We start from the raw sequence: 18367 nt of genomic DNA, 5'->3' as shown, positions 1-18367 counted from the left end.
ACATGCTTTAGTATTTATAGACATTACATAATTTAGAAAGTCCGTGAAATTACAGCTTTCAGAATTAGAAACACTAAGGAATGTTTTGTGTACTAATGAAATATTGAGAAAGCCAGGGTTTTGTCTGTAATAATAAATTACAGCCTGAAACAAACTTTAACCTTACATTAACACATAAACCATTGATAGCAAATTGCCTCTTTTCTTTCTAGGGTATTCATCAGTATTATAGTAGAAATCACCAAATACTTAATTATCAAATATCATACCTAATTAATTTTCGTGAATTAATAAGAAACAGAAGGAAAGCTAAGTGTAAGCTAAAATACAGACTATTAGGTACAGACATTTAAAATTTGACTCATGAGATGAAGAGGAAAAATACAACTCCATAATGTAGCTACATTAATGTAGCTAGCTATGATTTTAAGTAATTTCAGTCCTTGTTAAATGTCAGTGATCCAGTTACTGCCAAAGCTTTGTGTGAAGTCCATTATAATGTAGCCCTTTTAAAGAAAGTTAGACCTCTTCAGGCTTTAGCGCATAAAAAGGACCTTTTTTAAAAAGTGTAAACAGTAAATTTTTCTGCAATGATTTATTTTTAGTCTTCCTTAGAGAAGAGGCTATATACTTATACAGTAGCTGGTTAAGAGTTTTAAAGTGAGAAACATCTAGGTTTCAGTTTTATACTTAATGACTGTGACTTGAATAACTCAGCTATTCTAAGCCTCAGGGTGTTTCATCTTTAAACAGGGATAATTATATATAGTCTGATATCAAAGGGTTATTATGAATTGATTAGCATAATGCCTGGAATATAATAAAGTCTTGATAAACACCGGTTATTATTCTAACTGCATCATGTAATTCTTGTTATATCTGAACATTTCATTATGTTATTCAGATTTGCAAGTATCAAATGCAGATTTATGATTCTGTATTGGAAAATGTTAACATCTGTATAACTAATAACCTGCTTTAACCTCAAAATTTGTTGTGTTTTCTCACTTTGTATAAGAAAAGCAAATGATATATTCTGCTTTCTAGGTTACAGCTATTGAACCTATAATTAATCATGGAGGAGCCAGCGCAAGTACTCAGCATTTACACCCAAGTCTGCGATGGCTTTTTGGTGTGGCAGTTGTGGTAACTGATGTTGGACAGATCCTTCTTATTGACCTGTGTTTGGATGACTTGTCATGCAATCAGAATGAAGTAGAGGCATCAGGTAATTAATTAATCATTCTTTGCTTGAAACCAGAAATTAAGCACCTAAGTATTCTGATGCAATGGATTGATTTTTTTTTTTAAATAGTCAAAAGATGTTATATAGAAACTTCTTTAAGTATCTTTTTTAAAAAAATTGTTTGCTCGTATTTTATTGTTTTGGGCACTATGGAGATTTTTTTGCATGAGTTATTCTATTTTATTGATGAAGTGTTTATAGACTAGATCTTGAAGGAGATAGGGATATGTTTCCAGATATACACTTGAATAATATATTCAAGTTATTAAGTAAATGCCAGAAGAAGGGCTGAAAGGTATAAAATCTTGATCCTTATCAGACAGTATAAAATTATCCAACTATGTAGGATCTAACGTAGTGTTTTTGGCATACTGTTTATGTTCCTACAGTAAGCCCAAGGTAGAAATAAAGCAATAAATAACAGTAATTTAAAAGTCTTCCCTCACAAAATAACATCCTAAAATAGAACTAAAGCTACTTAAGTGAAGAGAGATAATTTTCCCCCTTTAATACTAATGCATATATTTATAAATCTACTCCTCAAGTGTTTTTTGTTTTGTTATATTTGTGATTTATGAGACTCTTACTTGATTGGTTTATGTAGGGAGGAGAGCTAACCTAAAAACTTCTAAAAATGTGTGTATTACCAATAAAGTTTCAGGAAAGGACTATTCCTTGAGGACCTTCTTGATTTTTAAAATAGGCCTGTTGGGACTTCTGGTGGTTCAGTGGTAGAGAATCCGTCTTACAATGCAGGGGACTCGGGTTTGATCCCTGGTCAGGAAACTAAGATCCCACATGCTGTGGGTCAACTCAGCCCACACCCTGTAACAACTGAGCTCAGGTGCCTCAACTAGAGAGCCTGTGTGCTGCAAACTACAGAGCCCACGTTCCCTGGAGCCTGTGTGCCACAGCTAGAGAAGAGAAAACCTGCATGCCACAACTAGAGGGATGCCCGTGTGCCTCCATGAAGATCCCGCATGCCACAACTAAGACCCAACACAGCCAAAGATAAATAATATAATAAATAAATAATAAATTCTTTAAAAAAGTCCTGTAATATTAGTGCAGATCTGTTTATTTATGGATCAGCTAAGAAATAGATACAAATCAGTATTTTGTCCCAATTTATAATGAGTATAACTAATAACTGTTGGTATGTAATAAAACTGATTAAAACTGCAAGTGGTGGGCTTCCCTGGTGGCACAGTGGTTGAGAGTCCGCCTGCCGATGCAGGGGACACAGGTTCGTGCCCCGGTCTGGGAGGATCCCGCATGCTGCGGAGCGGCTGGGCCTGTGAGCCATGGCTGCTGAGCCTGCGCATCCGGAGCCTGTGCTCTGCAACAGGAGAGGCCACAACAGTGAGAGGCCCGCGTACCGAAAAAAAAAAAAAAAAAAAAAAAAAACAAAAAAAAAACAAAAAAAAACTGCAAGTGGTAAAAATTATGTTCGACCAGAAATTAACTGAAGAACCAGATTATCTGATCAAAATTTAAATCTGCAAAATATGACATGAAAAAGTTTGATTTGCTAAAAGTAATGGCCACACATGCACTTAAGGAAAAAAAATTCTCATAGTGATGGAAACTATACCTGGAAATTGGATATGTATTAAGATCTCATTGATCTTAATAAAATCCCCAGTAAAGTTGAAATGAAAAGAATTGATTAGTATAAATAACAGTAACTAAAAATGAATTTGTAGAATATTAGAAATGATTTAACTGCTCTTTGTAGAAAATTGATGAAGGAATTAGTCTTGATGGAGTTTTGTTCCAGAGTGTTTTGTAGATGATATTGCTGTAGGTCTAAGGCTAATTAAAATACCTGTATTCATAATTAAAACTCTTCAGATCAAAATAGTAGGGTTGAAACATGCTTTATTTCAGGAGTCAGTAGTTAGTAGTTAAATTCAACACAAGGGTAATTTTATAGTGAAACTCTCTGGATTGTAATCAAAGATCAGAATCCGTTTCTCAATTATGAGAATTAGGAAGCCATTGAATTTTATAGCATACAAAAAGTTGAGTTTTGGGGTTTAATGCAAAATTAATTTTTTGTTTACAGAAGTAATTTATAATTACAGCTATTTAGACTTCACTGAAACACACACAACGTAGAAAATGAAGTTCCTAACATGATAAACATACTATAAATACTATTTTGCAACTTTTTCAAACTTAACAGTATTTCTTATACATCTTTCCATATCAATGCATGTAGAGTCTACTTTATTCTCTTGAATAAGTTTACAGTATTCCATTTATTAACTAGTTATTTTGGCAAAATGTAATCACTTGCTGTTTTCTGGGGGGAAGAAATCAGAAGCAGAATGGATTAGGAGGGTAATCATTCAAGTACAATGTGACAGGATATTTTTCCCCTTCATAACAGCATTGAGGGAATCTGCTCTTGCACAACAGTTATATCAGTGAATGGGCCTGAATTTTTTTTTATTTAAACATTTCAAACATCTTCGAGTAGATAGACCAGTATAAAAATTCCCACAGGACTTCCCTGATGGCGCAGTGGTTGAGAGTCCGCCTGCCGATGCAGGGGACACGGGTTCGTGCCCCGGTCCGGGAAGATCCCACATGCCGCGGAGCGGCTGGGCCCGTGAGCCATGGCCGCTGAGCCTGCGCGTCCGGAGCCTGTGCTCCGCAACGGGAGAGGCCACAACAGTGAGAGGCCTGTGTACCGCAAAAAAAAAAAAAAAAATTCCCACAAACCTGTTACCTAAATTCAAGTTAGTTTTCAAAATTTACCCATATGTGCATCTGTCCTCTTTTATTTCCCTTTTCCCCCCTTCTCTCTCTCTTTCTTTTTTTAATTTTATTTTTATTTTTGGCTGCACCGTGTGGCATGCTTGATCTTAGTTCCCAGACCAGGGATCGAACCCTCGCCCCCTGCATTGGGAGCATGGAGTCTTAACCACTGGACCACCAGGGAAGTCACCCTTCTCTCTTTTTTACTCTGTACTAATCTAAAGCAAATCGATTATTTTACTACAAATAATCTAAATAACGGTTATTTTACTACATAATCATGTAGTAAAATACATAATTTTAAAGCAAATAACGGTTATTTTACTACATAATCATGATGCCGTTTACCAAATAACAGTTATTTTACTACATAATCATGATGCCGTTTACCACTGTTAACGACATTAAATATGGACTTACATTTGACAGTTTGCATCTCATGTCTATTTGAATTTAGAGCCGTCCTCCCTCTATCCTCTCCTTATTCATTTATTTATTTTTAGTGCCACTGACTTGCTGAAGATGTTAGTTATCTGGTAGAATACCCCACATTTTGGAATTTTCTGTGTGTCTTCATGTGATGTCATTTACATTTTGTATTTTCTGCAATTGTAAGTTAACTCATTAGATTGATTTAACACTTGACAAGTATACTTCAGAAGTGCTGGGTATTTCATAATGTATCACAGCAGGAGGCACATGGTGTCTTGTTTCATATTCAGTGATCAGTGGGTTCAGTTGACGACAGCATGATCCATCAACCTTTGTACCAGTGGTTCTCAACTGGTGGTGATTTTTTGCCCTCTAGGTTTTTGGTCATATCTGGAGACATTTTTGGCCATTAATACTGGAGGGAGATGGTGCTACTTGGCATCTGGTAGATAGAAGCCAAGGATGCTGTGAACATCCTATAAAGCACAAGACAGCCCCCACAGCAAAGAATTATCTGACCCAAGATGTCAATGGAGCCAAGGTTGAAAAACCATACTTTGGGGCTTCCCTGGTGGCACAGTGGTTGGGAGTCCGCCTGCTAATGCAGGGGACGTGGGTTCGTTCCCTGGTCCGGGAGGATCACGCGTGCTGCGGAGCGGCTGGGCCCATGAGCCATGGCCGCTGAGCCTGCGCGTCCGGAGCCTGTGCTCTGCAGCGGGAGAGGCTACAGCGGTGAGAGGCCCGCGTACTTAAAAAAAAAAAAAACAAAAAAAACATACTTTGTTTCATCCATTGAGATTGTTGCCTAGGTTTCTTGTGTCATTAGGCTGCAAAAAAGATGATTTTAAAGTTCTGTTAGTCTAAAGAATAATTTTCTGATTAACTAGGGCTATTTGTTCACCTTGAAATAAGTTTGTACAGAAAAGGGAGAATAAATGCTTATATTACTATTTCTTTAAGTACTAATTTTCAGAGTAAGAAGCTGGTACTCAGCCACTTTCAGTGTTTCAATTCAGTAAGGTCTCTTGTAAGTAAGGAGGGCAGGAACTCATGGAGTTTTATATATTGTACTTAATGTGTTTTATTCATTTTCATTATTGTCTTCTCATGCTCAAAAATGTTCTGTTTTTGCTAACGAAGGCACCTTCATGTAGTCTGACACATCCCCTCAGATTTTGATAGCTGCCTAGATTTCTGGCACAGGATGTGCCAGGCTCATCTTATATATTTTCTGCTTCTGACTTGGAACCAGCCGTTCTCCAAGGGGAATATTTAGGTTTTTAGTTCTAAATTTGAATAAAGAAACCATCAGCTTTATTTATGATTGTTAAGGAAATTGTTTAATTCCTTTAAAATAGTCTACTTTAGATAATATTTGATGTGTACTATGAGATTTTTAAGAAATTATACAATTAAATGTACTTTGAAAATTATAGCATTTAAAATAAAGGTGGTTATTTTATAGTTCAGTATGCCTTGTTATCACTAATCTTATTTTAATTGACCCCAGTAGTTTTCAGTTGCTGCTTAAATAATGGGCGACACACTTGCTTTTATGCTGTTTATAGTTTGTTAATCTTACTTGTCTTATTTATTTTTTAGACCTTGAAGTTATAACTGGTATCCCAGCCGAAGTACCACACATCAGAGAAAATGTGATGCGAGAGGGACGCCATCTGTGTTTTCAGTTAGTAAGCCCATCAGGAACAGCCGTTTCAACCCTTAGTTACATAAACCGGACAAATCAGCTTGCTGTTGGTTTTTCTGATGGATATCTAGCACTTTGGAATATGAAAAGCATGAAAAGAGAGTAAGTACAACTTTTTCTCTTCGATTATGTGGTTATTGGTAATTTCTTTGTGAATGTAACTTGTTCTCAATTACTAATATTTAAAAATTAGCATAAACAGGAAAAGATAGGATAAATGATTGAATGACTATGTAATTTTCCATTGCATTAGGTCATAACTTGGTATGATAAAGGAGTGACCTAGCACATGAATTTAGGCTGATTCAGTGTATTTAAAAGGCATTTCAGGGAATTTCCTGGTGGTCCAGTGATTAGGACTCTGTGCTTTCACTGCTGTGGCCTGGATTCAGTCCCTGGTCGGGGAACTAAGGTCCTGCAAGCAGTGTGGCTCGGCCAGGGGAAAAAGAGGCATTGCAGTCATTGTGGTGTTCAATTTGCTAGTAACTATGACTATTAAGATAAAAAACTACGTATTTGTATAGTATGAATTCCTTCAGAAGTACTTTTCTACATAACCATATGTGTAAGGTAGTTTAATAGTAGTAGTTCTCAGTTCACAGAAAAACAAAAGCTTTTTAAAAAAGTTACAGAATACTGTGTTTAAAATTTTTTATGCTGTCAAAAACTTCCCCCAAGTATAATTATATTGATACTTTTTATTAATCTTTATGTTGTTAAAATTGCTGAGGAATTGACTCTTTATTGAGGGAGGTAAGGCACTATAGGTTTTAGGTCTGATCTCTGTTAAGAGTTAAGTAGATACCTATTTGTCTCTTAAGTTGTCAATTTAATATTTATTTATTCTTTTTTCTTCCAAGTAATATTGGAATATTTTCTTGAGTAATTTGTCTTGCAAATGAGTCAACAACATAGTCACCCTTCCAAACTTTCTGCTCAGTTCGTCTCACCAACAAATTGGTACCTACTTGGCTGTGTTTGGTTATAATATTTGCCAAGTTTGAAGTGAAGGAAAAAGAGAGAGGTAGAAAATAAAAAGATTCTCATCTATACCCATTTTTTACTGTTGGGTTCTTTGATGATATTAGAGTGTTACTAGCCCCTTAAGTAAACATTGACGGTCCTTGCACTTCCTCAAAGTCAAATTTTTCTGCAAAGTGCCAGTGATGAAGTGGCAATGCTATTGCCTAGTAGCTCCCTATGGGAAGTCCATCTCAACTCTCTTTTTTGATACCTTTTTATCAGCTCTTGTTTTTGCATAGCTCCCAAAGGAGTGCCTGGAGAACCTGACTTTTACAGTGTTTTCTTTAGCACTATCATCCTTCACTGATCATGCTTTTCCAAAGGGTTTGTGAGAACTCTTCAGATTCTAACTCATTCTGTTGTCGTAATGGGGACATTGACTCTAAACCCAAGCAGCTGAAATAGAGTGTTGTGGCACTATTTCATCTCTTCCTAGCGTACCTGTTATTGGGGAACAGTATATCGTGGCATACGTTTACACGCCTGGAAGGACTAGTTCACACATGTGTATATGCATGTACTTTAGTAATTTTAACCCTTCCCAGTTCTACCTGGGAGATGGGGTGCCATGCTCATTGTCTTGATGTCTTGTACCCTGTGTATTTCTGAAGATAAGATGATGGTATGAACAGCAGTTGCTCTAACCCAAGTTCTTACGTGAGGCATCTTCTTCCTTTTCACGAAATTATAACTTAAAAGTCTGAAGTGGACTGATTTTTGTGCCTATTATAGATACTGCACACAGCTGGAGGGTGGAAGAGCTCCTGTATATGCTGTCACTTTCCAAGAGCCTGAGAATGATCCTCGTAATTGCTGTTACCTGTGGGCTGTGCAGTCCACACAAGATAGGTAAGTGTGATACACGTGGTTTTGAATATGTGTCAGGAATGGAGTAGCAGTTAATTTCTTTTGCAAAGCTTTGTACTGTGTTGTCTCTTTTTAGTGAAAGCGACATAAATTCAGTGAATTAGAAAGTGGTAGTTGAAATGACTTTCAAAGGTAAATGATTATTTCTGCATGTTTGAGTAATTCTGAGATATCAGTAAGAAGAAATTGTGCTTACTTGACCTGTTTAGGTGTTATTTCAGAGAGTAAGCCAATACACATGAGTAGGCAACCTCTTATTCCTTAGGCAGTTTTTATGGCCTTCTATGTTCTCTCATAAGAACATTTTTTCTCTTTTATAATCTCATTCCTTTTTTCTCTTCGTTGTGTATGCCTCTCTCATTTTTATGTATCTGTACTGTGTTCTCTAGTCCCTCTACTTGCCTTTTGCAGTATATTCCTAGGGTTAATTCAGTTAATTTTTCCATCTTTCATAAGCTTTAATTTTATTCCAGCTATAGCTTGTGAGAAATCTTTCCTTTCAATTTAATTTCAAACTGGTTAAGCTTGTTCATTTGCAATGCTAGGACAGTGCAAGTATTGATTTTCTCTTATTTTTCATTGGTGTTTAGTACTTTCTTTGATGATCAATGAAACAGTTAAGTCTGTGGTATAAATGACATGATTTGATAACTGCTCCTAATACTTTTCTCTTCCCAAGTCTGTACATGAATTGTGGTCAACTTGGGTTTTTGTGTTAGATGTCCTCACTTTGAGGTTTTGTCTTAACGCTTTAGTGAGTAAGTCAGTGAAGGAAGAATTGATTTGTCACTTTGTCAATCCTGGAGGAAAATAGAAATAAAAATATAGAGACAGCTATTGGGATATTCCTCATTAAGTGAAATCCATATTTCCATCCATCTGAGTGTAATGTGGGCTGGCAGCAGCTTGAGTAATGTGCCTTGTGAAGGCTTCATGTGGTGAATGAGAAGGGACGTTTATCTGAACAATTTTTATATCCCATTTATTTTTTCTTCCAATATTGCCTAAGTAAAGCACACCTATTAAAGAAAGGGAGAAGGAATATTGGGTAAAGAGTCATAGTCTCAGCCACATAAGATGTCACCTAAAATATGCAAACAACATAAGCTTTAGTTAATTAGAATCAATAAAGAATTAAATCAGTTATTATTTCAAAGGGTTACATTTTGTGAAAACAACGAAGTAAAACTAAATTCTTTACAGTGACCTCAGTTTTGTCACATGCACTCAATATTGTATGCAGATTAAATTTATTTGGACAATAAAAGGTGTTTAATGCATTAATATGATATTCAGTATTTCTCCTTAGCTAATTTCTGTTTCTTTCAGTGAAGGGGATGTTTTGAGTTTGCATCTGCTTCAGCTGGCCTTTGGTGACAGAAAGTGTTTGGCATCAGGACAAATTTTATATGAGGTAAATGGTAATGGTAGTATGGGTTCAGAGTACCATTTTGTTCATTGTTTGCCTGTTTTAAGTCTTTGTTTTAAGGTAGTGAGATATTGAAATGTTATTCTTCTATTCAAGTTAATACTGTATTCGTAATATAATGTAAAAAGTATTAGATTAGGGATCAGGAGACTGGAATTTTACCAAGGTAGCAATCTTAAAATCTTCGGGTATCATTTTCCTCTAAAATGAGGGGATTAGACAAGACAAACTTGTGGCCTAATTGGTAGCCAGGAAAAATAACCCCACTTTCTTGCTCTAAGATAGCAAGCAGTAAGCCATGGGGTGACTTTGTAGTTTTGTTGCTTGCAATTGTAAAAGAGGGTAAATGCATCTAGCGTTTTAGATGACTATTTTTCTGGCTGAATTCTTGAGGAAATAGTGGGGTGCTGCTAATAGCCATATTTGGTTAGCCATCACATTAACTTCTCTAGAACAGGCTTTCTTAACCTAGTGTTTGAGGGTGTGTGGTTGGGTTTTAGGGAATTTGTGAAGCCCCTGAATTATGTGTGGCATCTTTATGATCACAGTGTCCGTGTTGTCCCTCCCCCCGTCCCCCCAATCCTCCAGTTCCACATCTGTGGATTCACCCAATCTCGGATCAGAAATATGCGGGGTGGGGTGGGGAGGGAAATTCCAGAGGGTTCCAAAAAGCAAAACTTGAGTTTTCCGTGCCACAGCAACTATTTACGTAGCATTCACATTGTATTAGGTATTATAAGTAATCTAGAAATGATTTAAAGTATATGGGAGGCTGTGCGTAGGTTATATGTAAATATTACTCCATTTTATATGAAGGACTTGAGCATCCACAGATTTTGGTATCTGAAGAGGGTCCTGGAACCAGTCCCCCATGGACAGCAAGGGACAACTGTATGCATTTTTCTGGGGAAAAATTCATAGCTTTTGTCAGATTGTTACAGGGATCAGCGAACAAAAATTTAAGAACTACTGTTTTAGAGCAAGAACTTCAGTGAAAACACAGAAGTAGGTTTGCTGGTCTAGAGTATACGTATATATAATTTTAATGCTTAGGTCCAGTTTACCCCCCAACCAGTAGTGCATGAAGGTTCCCGTGTTCAGTAACAGCTTTAGAAGATTTCTTGGTAATTATTTTTGAGAGACTAAATTTAGTCTTTATTTGTGTTTTATGCTATATAAAATTTTAGAACACTTTTCAATAATTTGTTCTTCACCTTCAGTCTTTTAACTTTTTTGTTTTCTTTGTATTGTAAGAAAACTCTTTTGGAGAACATTTAATTTTAGAATGACTTTTTCCTAGAATCCTATTAGGATATAGATTGCTGTACATTTTCTATTTCAGGGGTTAGAGTACTGTGAAGAAAGATATACACTGGACCTCACAGGTGGCATGTTTCCTTTGAGGGGCCAGACTGGTAATACCAAACTGTTGGGATGCCAAACTGTAGAGAAATTTCGATCTCATGGTGACAGGGAGGAAGGCATGAATGAAGGTTGGTTAAAAGTACTCTTATTATATATCATGTGAATACTTGATTTAAGATTTATCTTGATTTAAGATATATGACAGGTATTGTTTTCTGTAGTTCATTGGAATACTAATTGTGGAATTTATTCAGGTCTGTATGAGATATGAGGTATGTCTTGCTCTCCAGATTGCCATGTGTAGAACTCAAGAATTGAATAGATTAAGAAAATGAGGAACCCTTGTATTTTGATCCAGCTCTCAAAACAGACAGACATACAAAAAAAGGTCTCTAGTTGTAACTAGTATGAATAGTCTCTGAATAATGTTTACCTCTGTATTTTTTGAGACGTATACGGCAAACATGCTTTGGTTGCCTTGAATTTTTTGTCTCCTTTAGTGTCATTCCTTCTTCCTGGTAAACATCCTGGCATAGTGAAAATTGCATAGATCTTAGAATCCAACCAACGTGGATTCAAGTCCCAGCTCTGTCACTAGTTGTAACCTTTCATAAATTATTTAACATTTGTAACTGAGCCTCTTGTTTCCTTACCTGTGAGTGGAATAATACATTTATACCTTCTGCAACGGGTCGGTTGTGAGGATTGAATGTGATAATGGGATAGGTTTGTTTAGTTCTGGGAATGCTCAGTGGGGCCCTGATTTTGTCGTTCTTATTGGAATTCATTCTCATGGTTAGCTCATTCATTCCAGAGATTGCCTCTGTCCTAGTCCCCACATCTATATTTGTGATCCATTCTTCACATCCAACTAAACATGTCAAAACAGAACTTATCAAACCCTGTCTCTTATTCCCCACTCACTTCTTTTTTTTTTTTTTTTTTTGCGGTACGTGGGCCTCTCACTCTTGTGGCCTCTCCCGTTGCGGAGCACTGGCTCCGGACATGCAGGCTCAGCGGCCATGGCTCACGGGCCCAGCCGCTCCGTGGCATGTGGGATCCTCCGGGACCGGGGCACAAACCCATGTCCCCTGCATCGGCAGGTGGACTCTCAACCACTGCGCCACCAGGGAAGCCCCACATCTTCTTTTTTATATTGCCTGTTAGTTGTGCCTCAGATTTTTACTTTCCTTTTTCCTTCTATTGATCTCTTAACTTTGTTCCTATCCTTCTAGGCCAGCCACCATCCAGGTACCTATGTCCCTCCACCCCACCCGTTACCATATAGCTGGATCAATCCTTCTCAACTAGAATTCTTCTAAAGAATTAAGCCCTAAAGCCTAAAGGCATCCATTTTAAGTATTGATATTCTCTGGTAGCAGTGACATATTGATGGGAGAATTTTCATTCAAATCGTTTTCTACTTTTCTACCTACAATACCTCAAAGTTGCCAATGAGTACTCTTTTTTTTTTTTTTTTTTTTTTTGCGGTATGCGGGCCTCTCACTGTTGTGGCCTCTCCCGTTGCGGAGGACAGGCTCCGGATGCGCAGGCTCAGCGGCCATGGCTCACGGGCCCAGCCGCTTCGCGGCATGTGGGATCTTCCCGGACTGGGGCACGAACCCCTGTCCCCTGCATTGGCAGGCAGACTCTCAACCGCTGCGCCACCAGGGAAGCCCGGCCCCCAATGAGTACTTTTTAATAAGGTCTTCTTGAAATAGAAAAACAGTCAACATACAAGTGAATGAATCTCATAGAATAAATGATAGAAATGTGTCTTGACAAATCAAATCAAATATGAATTAAGCCTCTTAATTTATGAGAAAGTCTTGCTCTTTATTTGGGGGATTTATTTTGAGATTATTTATTCTATTTTTAAAAGTTATCTTCTTTTCTTTTAGCTCTGTCTCCTGACACCAGTGTTTCAGTCTTTACCTGGCAGGTGAATATATATGGACAGGGAAAGCCTTCTATATATTTGGGGCTTTTCGACATAAATCGTTGGTATCATGCACAAATGCCAGATTCGTTAAGGTATGATTTTTCTCTCTCTCTCTATGTATATATGTATGTATTTATATATACATATATAGGAATTTTTATGTGTAGCAGTTCATTGACTACTTGTGTAAAATTTTCTTTTAGATCAGGAGAATATCTACATAATTGCTCTTATTTTGCGCTGTGGTCACTGGATTCTGTTGTAAGTAGGACTTCTTCACATTACATCTTGGATATATTAGTACATGAGAGAAGTTTAAGTCGAGGAGTTCCTCCTTCTTATCCACCTCCTGAGCAGTTTTTTAACCCAAGTACTTACAACTTTGGTATGTATTTCTTTAACATTACCTTTTGAGACAAATAACATGCAAGAGTATGTGTTTGTATTTGTGCTGTGTGTATGTGTGTGTATAGTGTATTGTTCATTTCTCATTGTTATTAGTTAATATATGGATAAGTTAGGAAGTTAACTTGATACATGCACACAAGAAGTTTAGTGTTTATATGTTTTATAGAGAAATTATCACTATTTTGAATTTGCTAGAAAAGATACTAACTTTCATATTAAGTGTACTTGTGATAAGGTTTGGTATCTTGCTAGGATAGAAATATGTGGACAAATTACTTAAAAATTTATTGTATGTAGTAATTCCATACCTTGTCTAAGAATCTGTTATTAGGATAAATTTTATTGTATTAATACCATCCCAAATGTAATATGTAAGTGGATTTTGTTTAATCTTTTTTTTTTTTTTTTTTTTTTTTAGATGCCACTTGTTTGTTAAACTCAGGAGTTGTTCATATAACTTGTAGTGGTTTTCAGAAGGAGGTAGGTATCAAATGACAATTTGGACAGTGTTTCTTCTTGAACTGAAGTCAGATCATGGATTTAAACTTTACTTAGTGTTATTTATATAAACTATTGTATTGTCTTAAAAGGTAGCTTCTGCTAGGTTTATGAGATTAGCAGCTAGTAACATCAGTTACTGATGGCAACCTTCTAGGTTCTAAGGTATTGGGATGTTTTTAGCAGCTTTATATGGATGTTAGCTCCTGAACCCCGGGCAAAAGTAAATCAGTGCTTTACTGCATCCCTTTTTATCCATCCTCTTAATTCTCTCCCTTCTCAGAAAGCTTATGGGTAAATGAAGCAATGCAAAGAAGGTACCTAGCACCGTGGCACAGTGACTGGCCCAGAGTGGGTTATGACTGTATGTTGAAAATACTTTTCCAGGAAAACACAAAGTGGCAGACCCTTTAAATGATAATCAGCTAGATGTGGATGAATGCCATACTTATACTTCATATCAGATCTCTTTCACATTAGACCAAGAGGAATAAACTGCAAGATTTTTCTTTTGTGTATTAAGTTTGTTAAGATCTGTTACCAAGTCTGTCAGCTTTATAGAAGGTAACAGGGTTACCTTACATGTAAACAACTTAAAATACCCTTATCAGTAGTATTATTTGTAACTAGCAAGCATTGGTTACCTCAAGAACCTATAAGCACTTTTCCCTGCAAGAAGTACAGAAATGTAGTCTTCCACAATTTTCATTCAGTGCCCTTTAGTTTTATTCAAAATGTTAAGTGTAAAGTAGGGTGATGAGTTTATTAGTTATTCTTAAATTTGATTATTTGAATTGAATAGTGACTGATATTAATCAATCTATTATAGACTTTGACTTTTTTAAGGAAATCAGGACCATCTCTCAATGAAGTCATTCCTGATAGTTACAATCGATGTCTTATGGCTGGCCTTCTCTCACCAAGACTTATTGATATTCAACCTTCCAGTTTAAGTCAGGTGAGAGATTTTTAACTCTGTTGTTTCTTTTGGATCACATGTTATCAGCTTTCTATTATAACAAAAATCTATTAGATAATTTCTAAAAAAGTAGATTAAGTAGTATAATGCCAATTCTGCAAGTCAGTAGTTGTGGTTCTTGGGTTTGGCTTGAAATTCATACCTGCAGGACCCAATAGGCCTAACTTGTCACCAGGTCTATAGGCTAGGAAACACATCATGGCTGCATCAGGCATGTCATGAGTAGAAGTCATTATAACAGTCGAGGGGCCATTTTCTAGCCCCCAGAGAGAACAGCATAGGTGCAAGAGAATGAGACCACATGAGTGGAAACCATCTTGACTTAGGTGACTCTCACAGTCTATAGCCACAAATTAGGGTTCCCAATATCAGCTTCCCTGGCAACTTAGAAATGCAAGTTAGAAATGCAAGTTCTTGGTTCCTGCCCTAGAGCTACTGAGTCAGAAACTCCAAGAGTAGAGCCCAGCAGTCCGTATTTTAATAAGCCCTTGAGGTGATTTGTGATGGTTTGAGAACCACTGCTCTATAGAAACAAGTGTCTTGTGAAAGCCTCTTAGTGAAGATTCCAAGTTCCTGCAAGGCTGTAATTCATTTTTGTGTGTCATATAAGGTAAAGGTACATTTTTCTTTTTGCCAGATGATTAGTCCAGCTGTGCTATATCATTTGTGAAACAGGACCCATAATATCCTTTTATCATGCTTCTGAAATACCACCTTTATCTGATATTATATGTCCATATCTACTGGGTTCTATTTCCAGGTTTTTATCTTATTTCATAAATCTAGTTACCTATTTCTATACCATTTTAATATACTGCTTTGATATTTGGTAATGCAGTCTCTTTTTAATCTATAATTTTTGGAAGTTCATAGGCAGTTCTTTTTTATTAATTATAAGATGGTTTTATCCAGTGCTCCTGTTGGAATTCTTCTGGGAATTTTATTATATCCACATGTTAATTTGGGGGAGAATTGGCATTTTTATAATCATCTAAGTATAAATGGTATATCTTTCCAATTATTTAGGGTTTGTTTTACATCTATCAGTAAGAGTTTATGATTATTTTCTAGTGGGTTTCTTTCTATTTTTATCCCTAAGTGTTTTGTAGTATTTTTATGAGTAGGCCATTTTTCCTATATTCATTTCTAGATGGAGTTGATTTTTGTATATTCATTTGGTATCTACTTAACTAAATTAGAATCTCTTAGATTTTCAAGGTATGCAACCATCAGCAAATACAGGCTTTCCGCAAAAAAAAAAAAAAAAATAGGCTTTCCGCGCCCCCCCCCATTTTTGTTTATTACTTTATTTTCTCATGGCATTTGGTAGAACCTCTACAAACCATAGAAAAATAATTGTACTAGCAGACATCCTTGTTTTGTCCCTGATTTTAATGTAAATTGTTCTGATGAATCTCCATTTAGAATCATGCTGTTTTTAGTTTTGGAGAATCTTTATCATATTGTAGCTCCCTCTTCCTGTTTAACTTATCTGTTCATATGATTCCTTTTTAAAAAAGTCTTTGCTGCTGTAGTGAATGAAATTCATAGATTCTTAAATGAGATGTATAATGCTTTTTTAAAAAACAGTGTTGTTGAGATTTAATTCATACACCATTCAGTTCAGTGGTTTTTAGTATATTTATGGAGTTGTACAACTATCCCAACATTAAATTTTAGAGCATTTTTATCACCTTCCCCCAACCCCATACCCATTAGCAGTCAATTCCTTTTCCTCCCTTCTCTCTCCTAGCCTTTGGTAACTACTAATCTACTCTCTGTCTATAGATTTACTTGTACTAGACATTTCATACAAATGGAATCAAATAGTATGTGGCCTTTTGTGACTGACTTCTTTGACTTGGCACAGTGTTTTTCAAGGTTCCTCCATGTTGGAGCATGTATCAGTACTTTATCCCATTTTCTGGCTGTGTAATATTCCACTGTGCGATATACTACATTTTATTTATCCATTCTTCAGTTGAAGGGCATTTTGGTTATTCTCATTTTTGGCTGTTATGAATAATGCTGCTTCATATACACTTTTTGTGTGGACATGTGTTTTTATATCTCCTGCGTGTGTACCTAGGTGTGGAATTGCTGGGTCATTTGTTAACTCTGTGTTTAAGATTTTGAGGAACTACCAGACCAAAGTGGCTGTCCCATTTTACATTCCCACCAGCAGTGTATGAGGATTTTCTGCACCATCACCAATGCTTGTTACCTTGTGTATAGCCATCCTAGTGAATCATAATGATTTTTAATCCTTTTAAAATTTGTGTTCTGAACTAGAACTTGCTGCCTCTGTCTCTGGTCACATATCCTTTCTTTTCTTTTTCTTTTCTTTTTTTTTTTTTAACACATGGTTTAGGAAGAACAGTTAGAAGCTATATTGTCAGCAGCAATCCAGACAAGTTCTCTGGGACTTTTGACTGGATGTATCAGAAGGTGGATAACAGAAGGTAAGATTATGATTAAGATTATGATTATGATTTAAAACTACTTTCGTATTTTTAAAACTATCAATTCACTGTTTTGCAGGGGGTTAAGTTAAACTTTATTTTGAGATAATTGTAGGTTCACGTGCAGTTGTAAGACATGTACAGTGTACCCTTACCCCCATGAATGATAAGATCTGGCAAGTCTCTAATATTATATCACACCCAGGACCTCTCTTGTTGCCCTTTCATAGCCATACCTACTACCCCTGGCCACCACCCCATTCTTAATGCCTGGCACCCATTCATTTATTGTCTATTTCTATAATTCTGTCATTTCAAAAATGTTCATAAATGGAATCCTACAGTATGTAACCTTTTAGGATTGGCTCTTTTTCACTCAGAAAAATTTTCTGGGGATTCATTCAAGTTGTGTGTATTGCTCTCTTTATAAACACACACTTCACACACACACACATTGTTTTTGTTCTGACCATTTGAGAATAAGTTGAAGTTGAAGGCATCATGCTTCTTTACTGAAATACTTCAATATATTCCTTCTAAGAACGAGGATATTCACTTAAAAAAACACTTTTTAGTTATAAAAATCAAGAAAGCTAATACTGATGCATGCTGTTGTCTAATCTGTAGACCTTATTGGAATCTCACTAATAGCCCTAATGTCCTTTGTAACATTTTTAGGGAGGGGGAATTCAGAATCCAATCCAGAATGTATTTTGTATTTAGTTTTCAGGTCTTTTTATCTCTCTCTTAATCTTGTATAATTCTTAAGCCATTGTCTTTGAAGCAATTTACATTTTTAAACAATATGGGCAGTATTATTTTGCAGCCTGCCTATCAGTTTGTGTTTGTTGATCTTTCCTCATGATTAGATTCACATTTTACAGTTTTACAGCAGTGTTACATAAATTGATGTGCTCCCTGAAGTTATACCCTGAAGGTACATGTTACCAGTTTGTCTCCATTAATGTTGATGTTAAGGTCGCTCACTTGGTTAGGGTGGTTTCTGTCAGGTTTCTCCACTGAAAAGTTTCTATTTTTTTTTTTTTTTGTAATTAATAATCACTCTCTATTTTTCCCTTTCATATTTACAAAAAAGAACAACCAAATTCTGCTGCTAATTTGCACTTTGTTCTTGAATGGACATGGAATAAAGTGGTTCTCACAAAAGAGGAATTTGACAGACTATGTAAGTAGTATATTAAAAAACTAATCTTGGTTTATGTTTTGAATATATAACAATAA

The 18367-nt window shown here is 36.2% G+C and overlaps 1 protein-coding gene across 3 annotated transcripts in view; it reads left to right on the top strand.

Annotated features, from left to right (window-relative positions):
• AHCTF1 (AT-hook containing transcription factor 1) overlaps positions 1-18367 on the top strand; it is an 85901-nt gene that overhangs the window by 18544 nt on the left and 48990 nt on the right. For all 3 annotated transcript variants that reach the window (XM_082615034.1, XM_082615033.1, XM_082615032.1), the window contains exons 4-14: positions 1048-1228; positions 6047-6254; positions 7908-8024; positions 9372-9456; positions 10814-10964; positions 12738-12870; positions 12982-13163; positions 13605-13666; positions 14514-14642; positions 17035-17125; positions 18222-18311. In XM_082615034.1, coding sequence (XP_082471160.1) covers positions 1048-1228; positions 6047-6254; positions 7908-8024; positions 9372-9456; positions 10814-10964; positions 12738-12870; positions 12982-13163; positions 13605-13666; positions 14514-14642; positions 17035-17125; positions 18222-18311 — 1429 coding nt within the window. The remainder of the gene's footprint in view (positions 1-1047; positions 1229-6046; positions 6255-7907; positions 8025-9371; positions 9457-10813; positions 10965-12737; positions 12871-12981; positions 13164-13604; positions 13667-14513; positions 14643-17034; positions 17126-18221; positions 18312-18367) is intronic.

Source organism: Mesoplodon mirus (genome assembly GCF_964341445.2).
Source record: "Mesoplodon mirus genome assembly, chromosome: 3".
NCBI classification, from domain to species: Eukaryota; Metazoa; Chordata; class Mammalia; order Artiodactyla; family Ziphiidae; genus Mesoplodon; species Mesoplodon mirus.
Note: the sequence above shows the minus strand (reverse complement) of the source record. Positions and strands in the feature narration are given on the sequence as shown.